We start from the raw sequence: 20,354 nt of genomic DNA on the forward strand, positions 1-20,354 counted from the left end.
GAATAAGCTCCTAGTAGAGGTGGTGGAAACTAAGACTGTTTCTGAATTCAAGAAAGTATGGGTCAGGCACATGGGATCTCTTAGGGAGAGGAGGAGATAGTGGATGCTGTGGATGGGCAGATTGGATGGACCATTTGGTCTTTAGCTGCCATCATATTTCTATGTTTCTATCTTAACTGCTTTATTCACTTTAGGAAAAGGCCGCCATAATGTGGTTTGTTTGCTTTTTTTTAAAAAAAAATATTTTTACCACTGATGTTTAATTGTTGTTTACTGCTAAGAACTGAAAGCATAGCAGTACCAAGTAAAATTTAATTTTCCTGATTAGAGACACCATGGTTTATGGTTTTTGCTATACCGCTTCATTTAAGTACACCACAACAGGTAGTGAGTTTCCAGGTAAATGGTTTTAAGGTGACGTCTGCACTTCCTACTGAGCTGGAAGATTTAAGGTTCATTTGATTACTCTAAGTTGTGCTTTTTTCTAAATATGACATCAGCCATAATTGTATTATGGTTAACAAAGTATCTTCCCCACTCTAGCATTTTATGCATGTGGGGTTTTAAATACACATATATTTTTTTCTTTCTTTCTTTCTTTTTTTTTTTTTTTTTTTGCCAAAGCCAATTTTGTTTTTAATTAATTAAAAATAATATTATTGCTGAAATAGCAAATCTGCCTTGAAGGCAGCTGAAAATAACACAACACTTCCTTCATAAGTTACAGAAATATGCTACATCCGTAGTACCAAAGGATGGACGCATTAAAAAATATATAGATATAGATATACAGCAGTGTGCCTGGATCTGCTGGCATTATTCATGAAAGTTCAGGTACAACTTTGCATATAATCCACTGAAAAATTCTGTTAACAAAAAATAATAATTAGAAAAAACACTTTTAGGGACCAGTCAACATAAAAAACAACATTTCTGGGTCCAAATGCAATTAAATAATTATAAATATTTCCTTAAACTTAAAGGAGGATTTGTGTTAGCAAATAACCTCAAATTTTATACATATTTATAATTTAAAGAAAACATACACAAATAGAAATATTATCTGTACCGCTATGGCTAATATTGCTATTTTTATTTTGCATAAACATTATTATTATTTGGTATTTGACGTCAAGGCAAAAATCAGACAAAGCAAGACAGCATTGATTGGTACCATGGAAAATCGAGAGCTCAGCTTCAATTTCTTCAATGTTTTACACTTTCAAAAAGCCCCCAAGCTTTGTGCAGTTGTTCAGAATTCACTAAGGGCCCCTGTTACAAAGCTGCACTAGCAGTGCTGCCGCAGTAAATGCACTGAAGCCCATAGGAACTGAATAGGCTTTGGTGCATTTGCTGCTGCTCCATTGCTACTGTGGCTTTGTAAAAGGGGCCCTGTGAGGGATGCTGATATGTTCTCAGACCAACCAACTTCCTAAATTCTGAGCGTTATTTTGTCACTGTAGCTTCATTAAGTGCCAATTTGCAGAAATGAAATTCTGTGTTTTGACACTGCTTCAGATCATTCTCTTCTTGGTTGGGCTGAGAACTTTTCAACACCCCCTCATATGTTTGGAAGAACTGGCAGAAGACACTTCCTTTACTATACTCAAGCCAGTAAACTGGGTTGTATAAGTGCACCCCATACACTGTATGGCTTTATCTTTATCTGCAGTTCAATATTAAAAATAAAACAAAAAAACCCCAGTGCTGTATGCCATGTCTGTTAATACCTACAATCCATGTGTTTGTACTGGGTTGTAAGTGTCCACTATTTATTACAAACATTTGGACAAAATTTTAAAAACACACTTTTTTTCCTGTGGAAAAATACCTCTTACTCATTAGAGAAGGTAAATGCAATAAAGGCATAAATGTTTTCATTTCCATAATTTGAATCTCAATGACTCATTTTTGGGAGGGTTATGCCGATTTGCCATCCCATTCTTACGTGGCATCTCATCAATTGCATATATCACTAATAAAATCTTTAAAACAGGCACTTGTGAGTTACTTAACTAGTTCTGGCTCACCTATTTTTGCCCGATTAAAGGGCAAAAAAAAAAAAAAAATCTCAATAAGGTCTCCAGACAGACTCATCCATTCGGCCACTAGAATTCAAAACAGTTGGTGAACTGCTGTGGCTTCCATCTGCATCGACGCCATCATTCTGATTAGGCAAGTTGGGATTTAAAAGAGCACTGCCATTTGAAGTGGTGGTGCAGGGTGGAAGCATTCTAGAAGGAGATCGGTCTCCACCAGGCACCATAGGGAATTGGTAGGATCCTGATGAAGTGCCATAGTAGAGATACGGGGTACTGCTGGTTTGGAATGGTCCACTTTGGTTCTGGGTAGAGCCTGGGTAAGGCGGTGGTAGATAAGTGTGATAGTGAGTGGTTGCTGACATACCCAGCGACATGCCTGAGGTGACTGGAGGTGTGTAAGTAAAAGTGGCTGGATAGTGCATTCGAGGATTGGAGAAGCGGCTCTCAGTGAGGGATGAAATACTTGGGAACTGCCTAGGATCTGAAAATGGGCCCAGTTCTGAAGCACCTAGTTAAAAAAATAAAGGGGGGGGGGAGAAAAATAAACATCATGAACATTAATTAATTACAACAGAAATTTAAATAAATACATTTACAATGAGGAAAACATTGGTGCCAATATTGAAACCAAAAAACAGCTCCTAAAATTTAGCCTCCTAAATTTGTTGCCTAATTTCAGCCTAACACAAGAGTCTAAGGCAGCGTTTCTCAACTCGGTCCTGGAGCACCCCCTTGCCAGTCAGCTTTTCAAGATAACCACAATGAATATGCATGAAAGACATTTGCATATAATGGAGGCAGCGTGTGCTAATCAAGTTTATGCAAATTCAATGTGGGTATCCTGAAAACCTGACTGGCAAGGGGGTACTCCGGGACCGAGTTGAGAAACACTGATCTAAGAGGCCCCTTTACAAAAACTGTGCTAAAATTTGCAGAAAACATGGCTTTTAACACAGGATTTTACTATATGGTAGCTGCAAATTGAATGCAGCACCTATTGGCTTATTCCCACTATTATTTATACTGCAGATTGTGAATTAATATTCTCATTAACACGTAGTACCTACTGCTGGTTAAAGTGAAAGCACTTAGTACTTCCTATTTAGGAGGCAATATGTGGTCCTGTATTCATTCTATATTAGTCAGTTAGGGCTGAATTTAATAAATGGTGCTGAAACTTAAAGCACCCAAAAAAATTCAGTGCTAAGTGCTATTCTAGGGCACATACCTTAAATATAATAGCATTTAGGGCCTGATTCTATAAAGGGCACCGAACTCGGTAGACTCCTAGGAAACTGGCACCTAATGCATGTCATTCAAAGTTAGGCTCCATTTGTAATTGAGTTAGACTCTGGTAGATATGTCCACCTTTGGCGCTGGTATATTAGGCCAAGGTTTTCCTGGCCTAAGTTAGGCACCTACCAGCGCTTAATTCAATCTATACCCAAACTCCAAACCCTAACCATGTCTATTTTGGGGTAGGTGCTGTTAGGCACCACAGTGTAGATGCCTACCACTAATTTATTTATTTTTATTGGTGCATTCAATTATCAGTGCCAATTAACTAATTTTTTAAAAAAAATTAAGGGGTCCTTTTATTAAGGTGTGCTAACTGATTTAGTGTGCGCTAAAGATTAGTGCGTGCTAAATGCTAAGAAATCTATTATATTCCTACGGGCATCTTAGCATTTAGCGTACACTAATCTTTAACATGCGCTAAATCGGTTAGCGCACCTTAATAAAAGGACCCCTATGTTAGGCACCTACATCGGTAGGTACCCCGATCTGGGTGCCTACCAGTAGGCGCTGTTTATTTGTTTACTTATTTATTAGGCTTTATTTACCACCCTTTTGAAGAAATTCAATCAGGACCTTAGTGCAGACTCTACACCTAAATTTTGGGCGCTGGACTTATGCCTACTAAATCCTGGCGTACATGCCGTGCCCAAGTTAGGCACAGTTAAGCAGTATTTTGTAATTCCGCACTCAGCTCTTTTGGAATGCCCCTGACATGCCCAATTGCCCATCGCCACATCTCCTTCTGAGATACGCACCATGGGAGTGTCACATGGTTTTCCCCTACAATAACTGCTAGTGCAGAGCCACGTTAAGGGGCTCTGCATTATTTTCACAGTTAGGGTGAACTGGGTGTTAAGCGCTTTTTGCATCGGGGATGTGGCATGGCCAGAGAGTGGCCACGGAAGGAGTTCAGAAGTTACACACTGTATTTACTATGTGGTAACCCCAGGATTCTTTATATGGCACCCAATGCTGTGCGCTCAACTCTGGCAATGCTTTTGCGATGCATGCACAAATAATAATAATGAGCTCTTAGCCATCAATAATTGGGTGCTATCTACCAATTATTGATGTTAATTGGCACTCTTTAAAATTTGTTCATGCATCTGTCTGCACCCTATTCTATAAGTTATGTGCTTGGTGCAGTTTAGTAAAAGGATCCCTACGTTTCAGCCGACGGACCATCTACATTTAGTTTAAAAGCTCTTAAATTTAGATCTCCCATTCATTTGCCTAGATTTAAGAACCTAATTTATGAGCCTGGTCCTGAAAATCAGTGCTATACTCCTAACTTTTTTTTTCACCACCTTAAATCCATCTCATGTAGCCTCTCAATTTTTTGGCTCCTAAATTCAGGAATTTAACAGAATTTTGCGAATAAATTTAGGTGCTCGGCTGTAGTAGATTATCATGGAAGCCAAAAAAGGAGCATAAACTCTTTGAAAACAAACTATTTCCCAAATAGGTGCTGAAAAACATAAACATTTTGAAAGAAATGTCATGCAGTTCGTTTTTCGTGAAAATTGTCTTAGCACATCAAATAAGCCAAGTGTTACACAGTCATCTCAATCTTCTCGATAAATAGCACCTGCTAAATACCAACTGCCACAAATTAAAAGGAAATTACTGCATACACATTAAAGGCATCATTTTCAGGAAAGTTTCCACCTTTCCGTATCAACAGAAAAATAGTGTCATTCAAATCTCCTCATCTTTGACGCTATGGGGCTCATAATCGAAAGAGAAAAACGTCCAAAAACCAGCCTAAGTCGGCACTTGGACGAACATTTCCCAAATACGGTCCAAGTGCCGATAATAAAAACGGGTTTTGGAAGTATTTCTAAACGACCTAGGCCTTCATAGTGCCGCTGAACGACCAAAGCTAAACGGGGCGTTTCAGGAGGAGTGTCGAGGGCAGGAGCTGGGCGGGACGTGGACTGGCTTAGACTTAGTCATACAGCATGTATAACTGAAAGTTATACTGCCCAGGATCGACGGAACTTGGACGTTGTGACATGGTCTAAGTCACAAAAACCCACCTAAAGTCACCAGATAAGCACTGCAAACACATAAAACAGACCTCCACACACTACCCCAGTGATCACCGACCCACCCCACCCCCATAAAAATATTAATCACACCTTTAAAATTCACTCTCCAGACCATCATCACCTGGCCGCCTGGCATAGGAAAGCCTAGTCGTCCAGCACAGAGGCGGCTTAAGCCGTCTTGGGGGTGGGTTAGGGACCCATGGAGAGGAGGACCCATGCCCATAAACCCCTGTAATTACTGCACTGATACTTAAACATGTGAAATCCCCTATATACCCCCAAAACCCTTTTGTACTGGCATATAAGTGGCTCCTGCAGCCATAAGGGGTAGTAGATAAGTGGGTCTAGTGGGTCTAGGGGATTCTGTAGGTGGTTTAGGGGGCTCACCATGACATATAAAGGAGCTGTAATGAGATGATGATATGGCACCCTTTTTGTGAAGTTCACAGCAGTGCCCTGTAAGGTATCCCACTATTTAGGTGGCATGTCTGGGTGTTCAGTCCATCACTTTGCAGACCCCTCCCACGTCCAACAGGGCTTGTTCTAGGCGTTTTTGACTTGGACGAAAAGTTGGATGAAAATGTGGTATAAAGATGGACAATTTAGTGACTTGGACGATCAGATCGGCAGGACGTATAGTTAGACAATTTTCAAAACAAAAAAAAAATTTAGACATATTTTTCGAAAATGTGTCCTAGGCTGTACTTTATTTTGGACGACCTGCGACTTAAACGAAAATGGACTTAGACATCCCTTTCAATTATTCCCCTCTATGAGTATGCCTCTGATTTGACTGAGTTTTTTGTAAGCTCAAAGGCACATATTCTATAAATGGTGCCTGAAGTTAGCTGTCTAGATCGGCATATTTAATCGATCTTGGCACCTGACTTAATTTTCTTAATTGGCTTAATCGGCATTGTTAATTGACAGAGCCATTAAAAACTATTTTTAAAAATTAATTAGCTGATAGGCACCTACCACTTTGAGGTAGGTGCAGTGACATAATAATAATAATAGCTTTATTTATATCCAGTCATACCTTTCAGTTCAAGACGGTTTACAACAAGAGAGGCTGCAGGAATGCTGTGAAATGAGCATGAAGTAGGAATAAACAAACAAGCGTGTATTTTAATTATATATATCAGAAGGCAGGAGCATGCAAGTAGATGTAGAGGAACTTGTTTGAGGAAGTTTAAATGAATTTGTCAAATAAAAATAAATTGGTTTTCAGTGATCTTCTTAATGATTGGTATGACGATGAGTTAAGGAATAAGTCACTTAGAGTATTCCAGATTCCTGCTTGGAAGGAAAGTGTCTTGTTGAGGAATCTTTTGAATTGGTATCTTTTGGGATTCTGAAAGGCGAACAATAGTGTTCTGCATGAGAGGCGGAGTTTGTTTTGGAGAACAAAGTGTTTCAGAAGGTAGGTGGATGCAGTACTGAATAGTGTTTTGAAGCATAGGCAACTGAATCTGAAAATTATTCTGGCCTCAACTGTAGTGTAGTTTTTTGAAATATGGAGTGATGTGGTGGGATATTTTCAGGTCAAAAATAAGTTGTTTGCCAGTGTTTTGGATTGTTCTCAATCTTTTGGTAGTTTTTTGTAGGATCCTAGGTAAATGATGTTGCAGTAGTTCAGTGAGCTAACAGTCTGAACAATGTGAAATTGAAATATGGTTTTATTGTACGTAGTTTCCATAATAGGCAGAAGCATTTTTTTTACTAAGATGTCAGTGTGGGTGTCGAATGCCAATTGTTGATCTAAGGTCATTCCTAGGATTTTTATAGTGGGGTTAATAGGAAAATTTCTCCCTTGTAAGCTAGTTGATGATACTTTGTACTTGTTCGTTGGGGTGACCATGAATATTTTGGTTTTTTCGGGGTTTAGTTTTTTTTGTTTTTAAATCATGTTTATTGAGGTCAACCAGAGTAACAAAGGGCATACAAGATGTTCTTTTTGGATGTCTTCAGGGGGGAATAATAAGGTCCCTCTTTGTTTGATTTTGGTTCGTTTGTGGTTCTCTTGCCATTTTGAATGCACATACTGTAGTATTCCCATCATTCCTGTATTTTTTTGATGGTACGGTTGTTTGTATTGTATTGCACTGTTCACAGCCGAGTTTGGTTTAGTTTTAGTTTGAAGTTTTTTGTCCATTGTTTTACGTGACCAATGACAGATGAAATGAAGTGTTTGGTTTCAGTCGATAGTGTAGAGAAGGGGATGATGATTGTGATGTCATCAGCATATATGTATGTTTGGAGATTTAGTTTGGATAGTTCATGGCCTAGTGAAGACATGGATAGATTGAACAGGGTTGGAGATAGTTGGGAGCCTTGTGGGATACCACAGGAGTTGGTCCAAGATTGGGAGTAGATTTGTTCACTGATGACTTGGAAGGATCGGTTTTTCAGGAAGCCTTTGAACCAATTTAACACATGGCCAGAGATGCCTATGGCATCTAGACAACTTAGTAGTATGTCGTGATCTACCAGGATGAACGCACTGCTCAGGTCGAATTGGACAACTAGTAATCCGCAATGGAGGCTATGGCTGTTTCAGTGAGGGTAGGAAGTGCCAGGGGCAAAGGCGCATTTCCATGCATCGCCCACTGCGCATGTACCCCCACACACTGCCAAAACCAGGACCCCTGACACCCCTCCAACACCAACGCCCCTGCTTTCTGATCACCCATCCCCCTCCCACAAAATCCTGGTGATATAGTGGGCCGGGTGGGGTTCGGATGAAGACCACCCCAGCTCAAGAACCCTCATCCCTCAACATCACCCATTTGTACCTTTTGTCGAAAATCAGGCAGATGGGATGTCCACTCCCTCCTGCCTTGAAGCGCCGCCTCTTCAAAATGGCAGCCCTTCCCCCTCCTGACGCATCATGGATGCACTGAAAGAGGCCTAAGGTCCTGATTGGCTCAGACCTGAGCCAATCAGGACCTTAGGCCCCTCCCAGTGCATGCCAATGATGCACTAGGATGAGCATATGGCCCTAGGGGAGGGGCCTTATGCACCTGAGCCTATTAGAATCTTAGGCCCCTTCCAGTGCATCCAGAGGGGAGTGGCTTGCTCAGAGTAACAAGGAGCTGCTCTGGGAATTGAACTCAACCTTAGGGTGCTGAAGTAGTTGCTCTAACCACTAGATTGAAGAAGAAAATGACAGGTCTGTCCCTATATCTGTAAATCCAAAGCCCTATTATTTCCTACTAGGGAAAATGAAACTCTAAAAGCTCCAATCTTCATTAAGTCAACATCAATCCAATTTGAATCTACAATCAAACTTTTAGGGGTAGTTCTTGATGATAAACTATTCTTTAACACACAAATTAGTTCAGTAGTTTGGAAATGTTTCTTTACACTTAAAATGATTTGTTCCCTTTCATCACTCCTTTAATATTCTCATTCATTCACTGGTCATTTCTCATTTGGATTATTGTATTTCTCTCTACCAGGGAATCACACAAAAATAAATCAGAAGGCTTCAGATAATCAGAACACAGCAATAAAAATTATCTTTAATGCAAAAAAAATTTGATCACGTCACCTCTCTTGAGAATATAAGAATAGCCTTACTGGGTCAGACCAATGGTCCATCCATCCTTGTAGCTTGTTCTCATGGTGGCCAATCCAGGTCACTAGTACCTGGCAAAAATCCAAAGAGTAGCAACATTCCATGCTACCGATCCAGGGCAAGCAGTGGCTTGCCCCATGTCTTTCTCTGTAAATCCAAATACACTGGTTGCCTATATCCTACTGGATTACCTTCAAATTACTTTTTCTCACCTTTAAGGTATAAACCGTGCACTCACCCACTTTCATTGAAATACTGTTACAACCCCTAGGGGGGTTGTGGTAAGAGCATAGCTGGTTTTAAGAAAGGTTTGAACAATTTTGAAAAGTTCATAGTCTGTTATTGAGAAAGACATGGGGGAAGCCCCTGCTTGCCCTGGATCGGTAGCATGGAATGTTGCTACTCCTTGGGTTTTGGCCAGGTATTAGGGACCTGGATTGGCCACTGTGAGATTAGGCTACTGGGCTTGATGGACCATTGGTCTGACCCAGTAAGGCTATTCTTATGTTCATCAATATCTCCTTGCAATTCCTTCTATTCGACAGTTAGGGCTCCTTTTACATAGGTGCACTAGCGTTTTTAGCGTACGCACAAGATTAGCGCACGCTATAGCACTCGCTAGCTGAAAAATTACCACCTGCTTAAAAGGAGGCGGTAGCGGCTAGCGCGCGCTAAAACCACTAGCGCACCTTTGTATAAGGAGCCCTTAGTGTAGTTCAAGTTCAAGTTCACTTTATTTTTGATGAATCGCCTATTTAAAACATTCTAAGCGATGTACAATTAAAAATCAAATTATAAGAGAACATACAATCATATTAGTAATACATTAATAACAGCAAAATAAATATTTGTTAAATAATTACATAAAACAGAAAAGATCTCTATACATAATGTTAAAAACAAACATGAAAAGAGGGAAAGGGGGGAAAAAGTTACAAATTTTTCTCTTAATGGAGGAAAAAACATATATTAGGGAAAAAAAAAACAAAGGGAGGGGAAAAAGAAAAAAAAGAGATTAATTAATCGATAAAGGCATCATTGAATAAGAAAGTTTTTTAAAGTTTTTTAAAAGAGACAAGATCTCTATCCTTTCTAATATACGATACAACCTGTAAAACAATCTTATTAATGGTAGCTCCTACGTTATGCAACTCACTCCCATCAAACATGAGGCCGAAACTAATACTGCCAAATTCAAATCTAACCTTAAAACCTTTCTTTTCAAAGACGCGTATGAGGTTTAGACCTGAAGCCTGATTTCAGTTATGCAACATGTCCATCAATTTTTTATTTTTAGCAATGTAAGCCTACTTGTCTCCCTTTTTGTTTCCTGTGAAGTTTCCCTAATAGTTTGTCTCATATTTTAACTATGTCAGACCTCCCTGTTTTTAATTTATTTTTAGCTTTGTATTATATAAACCGCTTAGGAATCTTATGCAGCATATCAAGCTTAAATAAACTTGAAACTCGATGCATAGTACCTGTGTGGGATCCAGTTAATATTTAGCTGAAACCTACATAAGTTCACGTGGCTAACTATAGTTTTGTCAGACCTGTCACCTGGCTATTCAATGTCAGGTCTAATTTAGCTAAGTTTAACTTATCTGGTGACGGTATTTAATATAAACGCTATTACCAGCTAAATATTGACCAATATGCTTTTAGTTTGTAAACCATTCAGAAGGGTCTGCCCTGATTAATAGTCTAGAAAATCATTGTAATACTGTAAATAAATAATAAACACGCAAATTAAAATGTCTACATATAATAGTACTTATGCTTTTTCTTTACCCCAATGTACATCTGACAATAAATGCTTATACCTAGTTCAATGCAAAACTGAGACAGGAGAAGTAGAAGACACAGGTTTTTTATAAACCAAGATAAAAAATGACAAATGGATGCTCAGGATCCATACTGTCACAGTTTCCTAGGCAGAAAATGCTGAGCCTGGGTTCTCTGGGTTTAAAAATGAGAACAATTAAAATTCCATGTGGTTTCATTTATTATGTTGTTGAGGCCTCATTAAAACCCCCAGACCTGGATACCAGCCAAGGAATTCTGCTGGTTTTAAAGAAGTAGGGGTTGGTTGGGATTTTTTTAAGCATGCCCCACTCTTTTCTCCCTTTCTCCTTTCCTTTTACCTGCTGCAATTTCAATGATGTTCATTGTTGTTTTACAGCCAAGGAACATGCCAAAATGGTTCAATGTGTAGCTTAATGCTAGCTGACTTTCTATGTTTTTCAATTACTGACCCTCCTGGCTGTGGTTTACAATAAAGCAATACCACAAATTTTCTGCCAGCTTAAAGACACTTTGGTACATCACTTTCAGTTATTAGTTCAGTGGAAACATTACCTCCTTCTGGCTACATAATGTAGATGCAGACGGCTGTAGATAACCTGCATTTGGAAGCATTTTGCCTCTAAAAAAAGAAAATGTGAAAACCTCTAAAAATAAGAAGCTGGAACTCCTTACTCCACCCCCCTTCAAAAAAAAAGAATAATGTACTTCCCCCCCTCCTTTTACAAAACCATGCAAGAGGTTTTTAGCACCAGCTGGCGCGTTGAATGCTCTGCGCTGCTCTGACGGTCATAAAGTTCTTATGAGCGTCGGAGCAATGCAGAGCATTCAGAGCACCAGCCGGGGTGACTTCAAATATCCAGGGATAGACTGGAATCTAGGCACCTCCGGCTGCGCTAGGGAGACCAAGTTCCTGGATGCTGTAGGCGACTGCATCATGGAACAGCTTGTAAAGGAAAATACAAGAGGAAATGCAATTCTGGACTTAATTCTAAATGGACTGCGAGGACCAGAAGAAGAAGGGACGCTGGGAGGCAGCGATCACAATATGATCCACTTCGCCTGGACGCAGGGGAGAAACATCGGTCCAGAACGAAGGTCACAACGCTGAACTTCTGAAAAGGGAATTACGAAGGGATGAGACTAATGGTAGGGAAGAAGATTGAGAAGAGGATAAGCACTGTAAAAACGCTAGAGCAAGCTTGGTCCCTTTTTAAGGACACAGTAACCGAGGCGCAAAATCTATATATACCGCGTATCAACAAAGGATCCAAGAGGAAAAATAACAAAGAACCGGCGTGGCTTACTGTAGAGGTGAAGGAAATGATCAGAGACAAGAAAACTTCATTTAAGGAATGGAAAAGGTCAAAAACGGACGAAAACTGGAATAAGCACAAACAGCATCAACGCAGGTGCCATAAGGCGATAAAAGGGGCCAAAAGAGACTACAAGGAAAAAATAGCCAAGGAGGTAAATTACTTCAAGCCGTTCTTTCGATATATTAAGGGGAAACGATGCGCGAAGGAAGTGGTGGGACCGTAGGATGACTGGCATAAAGGGAGTGCTAAAGGAGGACAAAGAAATTGCAGACAAACTGAACACACCGAAGAAGATCTATTTACCGAAGAGGATCTACACAGCATACCGGAACCCATCAGGCTATATGGAGGAAATGAAGATGGGAAACTGACAGGGTTGACGGTCAGTCTAGAAGAGGTATGCCGGCAGATTGATAGGCTTAAGAGCAATAAATCCCCTGGACCGGATGGCATCCATCCGAGGGTCATCAAGGAACTGAAAGGGACTATAGCTAAACTGCTTCAACTAATAGCCAATCTGTCGATCAAATCGGGCAAGATTCAAGAAGACTGGACGGTGGCGAATGTTACGCCGATCTTCAAAAAAGGATCAAGGGGAGATCCAGGAAACTACAGACCGGTGAGTCTGACCTCAGTACTGGGAAAGATGGTAGAGGCGCTGATAAAGGACCTTTATCATTGATCACCTTGACGAACACGGTTTAATGAGGGCCAGCCAGCATGGTTTCAGCAAAGGCAGATCTTGTTTGACAAACTTGCTGCACTTCTTCGAGGGAGTAAACAGGCAGATAGACAAAGGCGACCCGGTCATCATTGTATATCTGGATTTTCAGAAAGCGTTCGACAAGGTTCTGCATAGATTACTTCAGAAAATTGCGAGCCATGGAATCGAGGGTGAAATATTCACGTGGATTAAAAACTGGCTGGAGCATAGGAAACAGAGAGTGGGGGTAAATGGACAATACTCGGACTGGAAGAGTGTCACCAGCGGGGTGCCGCAGGGCTCGGTGCTTGGACCCGTGCTCTTCAACATCTTTATAAACGATCTGGACATTGGTACGAAGAGTGAGGTGACTAAGTTTGCGGACGATACAAAGTTATTCAGAGTAGTGAAGACACAGGGGGATTGCAAAGATCTACAAAGTGGCATAATCAAGCTCGAGAAATGGGCAGCGACATGGCAAATGTGGTTCAATGTGGATAAGTGCAAAGTGATGCATGTCGGTAACAAAAATCTCATGCACAAATACAGGATGTCCGAGGCGGTACTTGGAGAGACCTCCCAGGAAAGAGACTTGGGAGTTCTGATCGACAAGTCAATGTGCTGCAGCGGCAAAAAGGGCAAACAGAATGCTAAGAATGATAAAGAAGGGGATCACGAACAGATCGGAGAAGGTTACCATGCCGTAGTACCGGGCCATGGTGCGTCTTCACCTGGAGTACTGCGTCCAGCACTGGTCACTGTACATGAAGAAAGACACGGCACTACTCGAAAGGGTCTAGAGAAGAGTGACTAAAATGGTTAAGGGGCTGGAGGAGTTGCCATACAGTGAAAGATTAGAGAAACTGGGCCTCTTCTCCCTTGAAAAGAGGAGACATAATCGAAACATTCAAAATACTGAAGGGAATACACTTAGTAGAAAAAGACAGACTGTTCATACTCTCCAAGGTAGGGAGAACGAGAGAGCACTCTCTAAAGTTGAAAGGGGATAGATTCCATACAAACGTAAGGAAGTTCTTCTTCACCCAGACAATGGTGGAGAGCTGGAACGCTCTTCCGGTGTCTGTTGTAGGGGAAAACACCCTCCGGGGTTTCAAGACTAAGCTGGACAAGTTCCTGCTAAACTGGGATGTACACAGGTGAGGCTGGACTCATTTTAGAGCACTGGTCTTTAACTCGGGGGCCTCCACGTGAGCGGACTGCTGAGCACGATGGATCACTGGTCTGACCCAGCAGCGGCAATTCTTATGTTCTTACGTGGTTTTGTAAAAGGGGGGGAGGTGTTTTTTAAACTGCTATTAAATAAGACTACTTCCCAAAATAACAGCACAAAAGGCCTTCAACATTAATCAATTTATACAGATTGTTTTGATTTCCTGATTATACTTTAACTGAGTCCCTGGATGTGAGTTTAAGAATAACTGGGATCATTTGATAACTTACGAACACAGCAATTAGCAGGAATTTGTTTGGTTTCTGTAGGTTAGCATGGTTCTGAAGAAATATTTGCAGAAAGTGCAACACTCGTCCACGGTCCACATCTCAGTAACTCCACCTATCAGTGCACTTTGGGGCCCTTCTACTAAATTGCATTATGTTTTGGACTTAACATGCTATAATACAGAATTTTACTATGTGGCAAGCTCAAAATGAAAATGCATCAAGAAGGGGCATGCATCGTATCTTTTTTTTTTGCAGGTCATGTATTAACACTAAGGCCCCCTTTTATCAAACCGCAGTAGAGCTTTTTACTGTGTATTTTTCAGTCTATAAGACGCACCCCCCCTCCCCCCCGTAGAGGAGGAAAAACCAAGGAAAAAAAATTTCCTCCTTTACAGAGGGGTGCGTCTGGTGGTCTGGTGCTAAACAGCATGAAGCAGCCCGCCTGTAGCCTACAGCCACCCGCACCCGAAGCTGCCTGCAGCAAAGAAACCTGCCCGCACCCGATGTTGCCTGCACCCGAAGCTGCCTGCAGCGAAGAAACCTGCCCGAAGCTGTCCGCGCCTGAAGCCGCCAGCCCGAAGCCACCCCTGTACCTTTTTAAAGCTGCGGTGCTCTCCTGGACTGTCTTTGTAAGCAATGAGAACTGAGCTCAGCCAATCACTGAGCGGTGCGGGACCAGGCAGGAAGCGCAAAGGTTGCGCTCCTATGTCACACCCCTCTGCTCTGCTTACAAAGACAGCCGTCCAGCAGGAGAGCACCATAACTTTTAAAAAGGTACCGAGAGGGGAGGAAAGGTATATTCGGGGGGGGGGGGGAGGTGTATTCGCTCCATAAGACGCACCCACTTTTCAACCCCCTTTTTGGGGGTGGAAAAAGTGCGTCTTATGGAGCGAAAAATACGGTAAATGCTCTGACACTCATAGGAATTAAATGAGCACTGGAGCATTTACCTCGCCGGCCTGTAATAAAAAGCTCTACCACTGTTTGATAAAAGAGAACCTCAGTTTAATACATGGAACCTGATATTTTGTCACTGGGAAGCAGCTCCCATGGTCAGCGCTGACCACAGTGTTGGGCCGTTTCCAATGACTGCCATTGAATACCTGGGTTAAGTTAACCAGTTAAATCAATATACAGCACTGACTGGTTAAGTTTATAGCGGCCAAAGACAGTCATGCTATTTATGCGGTCTGATTTGGCCACTAAGCTTAGCTGCTCAGCACTGAAAATTGCTGGTCATCGCGAATAGCTGGTTAATTTTTAGCCATTAACTGCAACTATTCAGTGGAGATAATGGGTTATTTCATGCTGGATATTCATATTTAAACAGTTAAGAGCTATTTAACAGTCAGCGCCATTTCTCGCCAGTTAAATAGTACTAAATATCAGCCAAATTCTTCCTGATCCAGTGTACCGCGTAAAAAGTAGCAGGTGGTAACTAGTCCCACATTAACTCTGTGTTAACTTGAAATTTATATTACTTCTTAATACTTTAATTATTCTTTTTTTTTTTTTAAAGTTTTTTTTGCAACTTTTTTGTTAATTTTTTTTATATAACTTAAACTATGCTTTATCCAGCCCTGCTGTTCTCACTGATCCTTCACTGAAAAGAAGATACTCACATCCTGCTTCAACTTGTAAAATGAAGAATAACCCTGTGTACACTTAAGTTTCAGGTTCCTGCTGCATCTTGCTCTTGGATGTCTTGATGCTTTGCTATTGGCCCTGAAGCAGTGGATAAAGAATAAAACCCACGAAACGCTGGCCGCGTCGGCATTATATAGGCATTAAACAACAGCAGCATACAACAAACGAATAACGGAAAATGCTAAACAAATACTGACTAAGTGACTAGCTGTCGATTATTTTTCAAATTAAGGGAGCAATGCATCTTTAGTAATTTAAAAGATAGATGGAATTTTAAAGTATAGTTTAAGTTATATAAAACAATTTACAAAAAGTAAAAAAAACTAAGAATAATTAAAGTATTAAGAAGTAATATAAATTTCAGGTTTTTTGGCCAATGACTGGAGCATGGAGCAGAAAATACTATGCTGACTGTTCAGTCTATGATAAGACTGTGCGTAAGCTCCAATTCTGAGGCCTTTTTCCTGAACAGTTAACAGCTACTATAGGAAATAGAATACTGTGGATGCATCTCCGATGTAGAGTGGTATATATAGCAATGTTACTTACCGTAACAGTTGTTATCCAGGGACAGCAGGCAGCTATTCTCACTAGTGGGTGATGTCATCAGACAGAGCCCCGGTACGGACGTCTCACAAGCACGTGTTGCTTGTAGAAACTTAAAGTTTCTAGATGCCCGCACCGCGCATGCGCCGGTGCCTTCCTACCCGGAGATCCGGGCGTGTCTCCTCAGTTCAGGTAGCTAGCCTGAGAAGCCAACCCAGGGGAGGTGGGTGGGACGTGAGAATAGCTGCCTGCTGTCCCTGGATAACAACTGTTACGGTAAGTAACATTGCTTTATCCCAGGACAAGCAGGCAGGTATTCTCACTAGTGGGTGACCTCCAAGCTAACCTCAGTGGGATGGAGGGGGAGTTGGCGACTTAAGAGAATAAATTTTTCAATACTGTTTGGCCAAACTGTCCATCCCGTCTGGAGAGGGTATCCAGACAATAATGTGAGGTGAATGTGTGAACCGAGGACCAGGTGGCAGCCTTGCAAATTTCCTCGATTGGTGTTGATCTGAGGAATGCTACTGAGGCTGCCATTGCTCTGACCTTATGGGCTGTGACCTTACAAGGAAGTGATAATCCAGCCTGGGCATAGCAGGAAGAGATACAAGCCGCCATCCAATTAGAGATGGTGCGCTTTGATACGGGTCTTCCCAACTTGTTAGGGTCGAAGGAGACAAAAAGTTGAGGAGTGGTTCTGTGTGGCTTGGTGCGATTCAGGTAGAAAGCCAAGGCACGTTTGCAGTCTAGAGTGTGAAGGGCCGATTCTCCGTGGTGAGAATGAGGCTTAGGGAAGAATACTGGAAGTACAATGGATTGGTTGAGATGAAATTCGGAGACCACCTTAGGCAGGAATTTCGGGTGAGTGCGGAGGACCACCTTGTCATGGTGGAATACTGTGAATGGTGGGTCCGCCATCAATGCCTGGAGTTCGCTGACTCTGCGAGCGGACGTAAGGGCTACAAGGAAAAGCACTTTCCAGGTGAGATACTTCAGAGGGGCCCTGTTGAGTGGTTCAAACGGGGGCTTCATGAGGTGGGAAAGGACTACATTGAGGTCCCAAACTACTGGGGGTGGTTTGAGAGGAGGGTTAACATGGAAGAGTCCTTTCATAAATCTGGCGACCACCGGATGGGCCGAGAGGGGTTTCCCTTGTAGGGGCTGGTGGAACGCCGCAATAGCGCTCAGGTGGACTCGTATGGATGTGGACTTGAGCCCAGATTGAGATAGGTGTAGGAGATAGTCCAGCACGGAGGATAAGGAAGCTCGCTGAGGTTCCGTTGACTTAGAAACACACCATGAGGAGAATCTGGTCCATTTTTGGGAGTAGCATTGTCGAGTGGCGGGCTTCCTGGAAGCTTCCAAGACCTCCCTCACTTCTTGTGAGAATTGGTGAGGGGTTACGTTGAGAGGAACCAAGCTGTCAGGTGGAGAGACTGCAGGTTGGGATGAAGTAGTGATCCTTGATGTTGAGTAAGCAGTGAAGGAAACACTGGAAGTGGTACTGGTTCCCTGCTGCTGAGTTGAAGTAGGAGGGAGAACCAAGGTTGTCTGGGCCACCGAGGAGCTATTAGAATCATGGTGGCCCGTTCGAGTTTCAGCTTGACCAGAGTCTTCTGGATCAGCGGGAATGGTGGGAACGCATATAGAAATTGTTTCCCCCAGTTAGGTAGAAAAGCATCTGCCTCGAGGCGATGAGGAGTGTAGATCCTGGAGCAAAACTGAGGCAGTTTGGCGTTGTGGGGAGCCGCAAAGAGGTCTATCTGAGGCGTCCCCCATTGCGTGAAGATTTGGTGAAGGGGGCTGGAATGGAGAGTCCATTCGTGCGGTTGTAGCAGACGGCTTAGTTTGTCTGCTAAGACGTTGTTCTCCCCCTGGATGTATACTGCTCTGAGTAGGGTGTTGTGGCGCACCGCCCAGTCCCAGACTCGTAGAGCTTCCTGGCAAAGGAGGGCTGAGCCCGTGCCTCCTTGCTTGTTGATATAATACATGGCGGCCTGATTGTCTGTGCGAATGAGGATTACCATGTCGTGGAGTAGGTGTTGGAAAGCTTGGAGCGCATTGAAGATGGCTCTGAGTTCCAGTAGATTGATTTGGTGTAGTCTTTCCGCACTGGTCCAGAATCCTTGGGTGCGGAGACCCTCCAGGTGGGCCCCCCATGCGTAGTTCGACGAATCGGTTGTGAGAACTTTCTGATGGGGGGGAGAGTGCATCAGCAAACCTCTGGATAGATTCGAAGAGGTCATCCACCAAAGTAGAGACTGCCGAAGGGCAGGTGTGACTAAGATGCGTTTGGATAGTGGATCGGACGTTTGATTCCACTGTGATGCCAGGGTCCACTGGGGGATCCTGAGGTGGAGTCTGGCAAAGGGTGTCACATGTACTGTGGAGGCCATATGGCCCAGGAGCACCATCAGTTGTCTCGCCGGTAGGGTTTGGCGAGTAGACACCGACTGGCTGAGATGAAGAAGAGACTCCATGCGTTGCCGAGGCAGGAATGCTCGGAGTCGGGTGGTGTCCAGGACCGCTCCGATGAAGGGGAGGGACTGGGTGGGTTGTAGATGAGACTTGGAGAAGTTGATCTCGAAGCCCAAATTCTGGAGGAAGTAGGTTGTAGCCAAGGCCGCCGAAGTGACCTCTGGGGCTGACGGGGCCTTGATGAGCCAGTCGTCGAGGTATGGGAATACCTGTAGACCCCTGTCCCGGAGTGCTGCGGCCACTACCACCAGGCACTTTGTAAAGACTCTGGGGGACGAAGATAGGCCGAATGGTAGCACTCGATACTGTAGGTGCAGATTTCCCACCCGAAATCTGAGGAACTTTCGGGAGGCCGGGTGAATGGGGATGTGAGTGTAGGCCTCCTTGAGATCCAGGGAGCATAACCAGTCGTTCTGCTCGAGGAGGGGGTATAGAGAAGCCAAAGTCAACATGCGAAACTTCTCTTTGACCAGGAACTTGTTGAGGGCTCGAAGGTCTAAAATGGGTCGCAGGTCGCCCGTTTTCTTCGGGACGAGGAAGTACCGGGAGTAAAACCCTCGGTTCAATTGGTCTGACGGGACCGGCTCGACAGCCCGAAGCTGAAGTAAGGTTTGGACTTCCTGAAGAAGCAGGGCGGTCTGCGTCGAGCTTGAAGGATACTCTCTTGGAGGATGGTCCGGGGGGACCCGGTGGAATTGAAGAGAGTATCCTTCTCTTATGATGGTGAGGACCCATAGGTCCGTGGTTATGGCCTCCCATCGATGGTAAAAAAGATGGAGGCGGCCCCCTATGGGAGAGGCCGAGGTTATGCTCCCGGGGGGGGGCGTCAAAAGGGCTGGGGAGCCTTAGGTACAGCCGGTGGCTGAGGTTTTTGCTGAGACTTCTGGGGAGGTTGTCTCTTCGCAGGCTGTCTCGCAGCAGGCGTTTGTCTGGGCATGTAACGCCGCTGGTAAATCAGGGGTGGCCTAGAAGGTCGAGACTGTTGAGGTTTGGGTTTGGGCCGCAGGATGGATTGAAAGGATTTTTCATGATCCGACAGCTTCTTGGTAACAGTTTCGATAGACTCATCGAACAGGTCAGCTCCAGCACATGGTACGTTGGCGAGTCTGTCCTGTAGGTTGGGATCCATATCGATAGTACGGAGCCATGCCAGGCGACGCATAGCTACCGCGCTTGCGGCGGCGCGTGCCGAGAGTTCGAATGCATCGAAGGAGGATTGCATCAGCTGGAGGCGTAATTGGGAGAGGGAGGCTACCACTTCCTCGAACTCGAATCGAGCTTGGTTGTCTATGAACGGAGTGAACTTGCGGAGCACCGGCAAGAAGAACTCCAGATAGGAAGAGAAAAAGAAGTTGTAGTTTAGCACCCGTGACGCCATCATGGAGTTTTGGTAGAATTTTCTACCAAATTTGTCCATCGTTC

At 43.2% G+C, this 20,354-nt stretch overlaps 1 protein-coding gene across 3 annotated transcripts in view; it reads right to left on the reverse strand.

Annotated features, from left to right (window-relative positions):
- Window positions 1–1,453: 1,453 nt before the first annotated feature.
- Window positions 1,454–20,354, reverse strand: part of RUNX2 (RUNX family transcription factor 2) — a 204,597-nt gene continuing 185,696 nt past the window's right edge. For all 3 annotated transcript variants that reach the window (XM_033937112.1, XM_033937113.1, XM_033937111.1), the window contains one exon: window positions 1,454–2,550. In XM_033937112.1, coding sequence (XP_033793003.1) covers window positions 2,072–2,550 — 479 coding nt within the window. In that variant the 3' untranslated portion in view covers window positions 1,454–2,071. The remainder of the gene's footprint in view (window positions 2,551–20,354) is intronic.

The sequence above is a fragment of the Geotrypetes seraphini genome, chromosome 3, assembly GCF_902459505.1.
Source record: "Geotrypetes seraphini chromosome 3, aGeoSer1.1, whole genome shotgun sequence".
NCBI classification, from domain to species: Eukaryota; Metazoa; Chordata; class Amphibia; order Gymnophiona; family Dermophiidae; genus Geotrypetes; species Geotrypetes seraphini.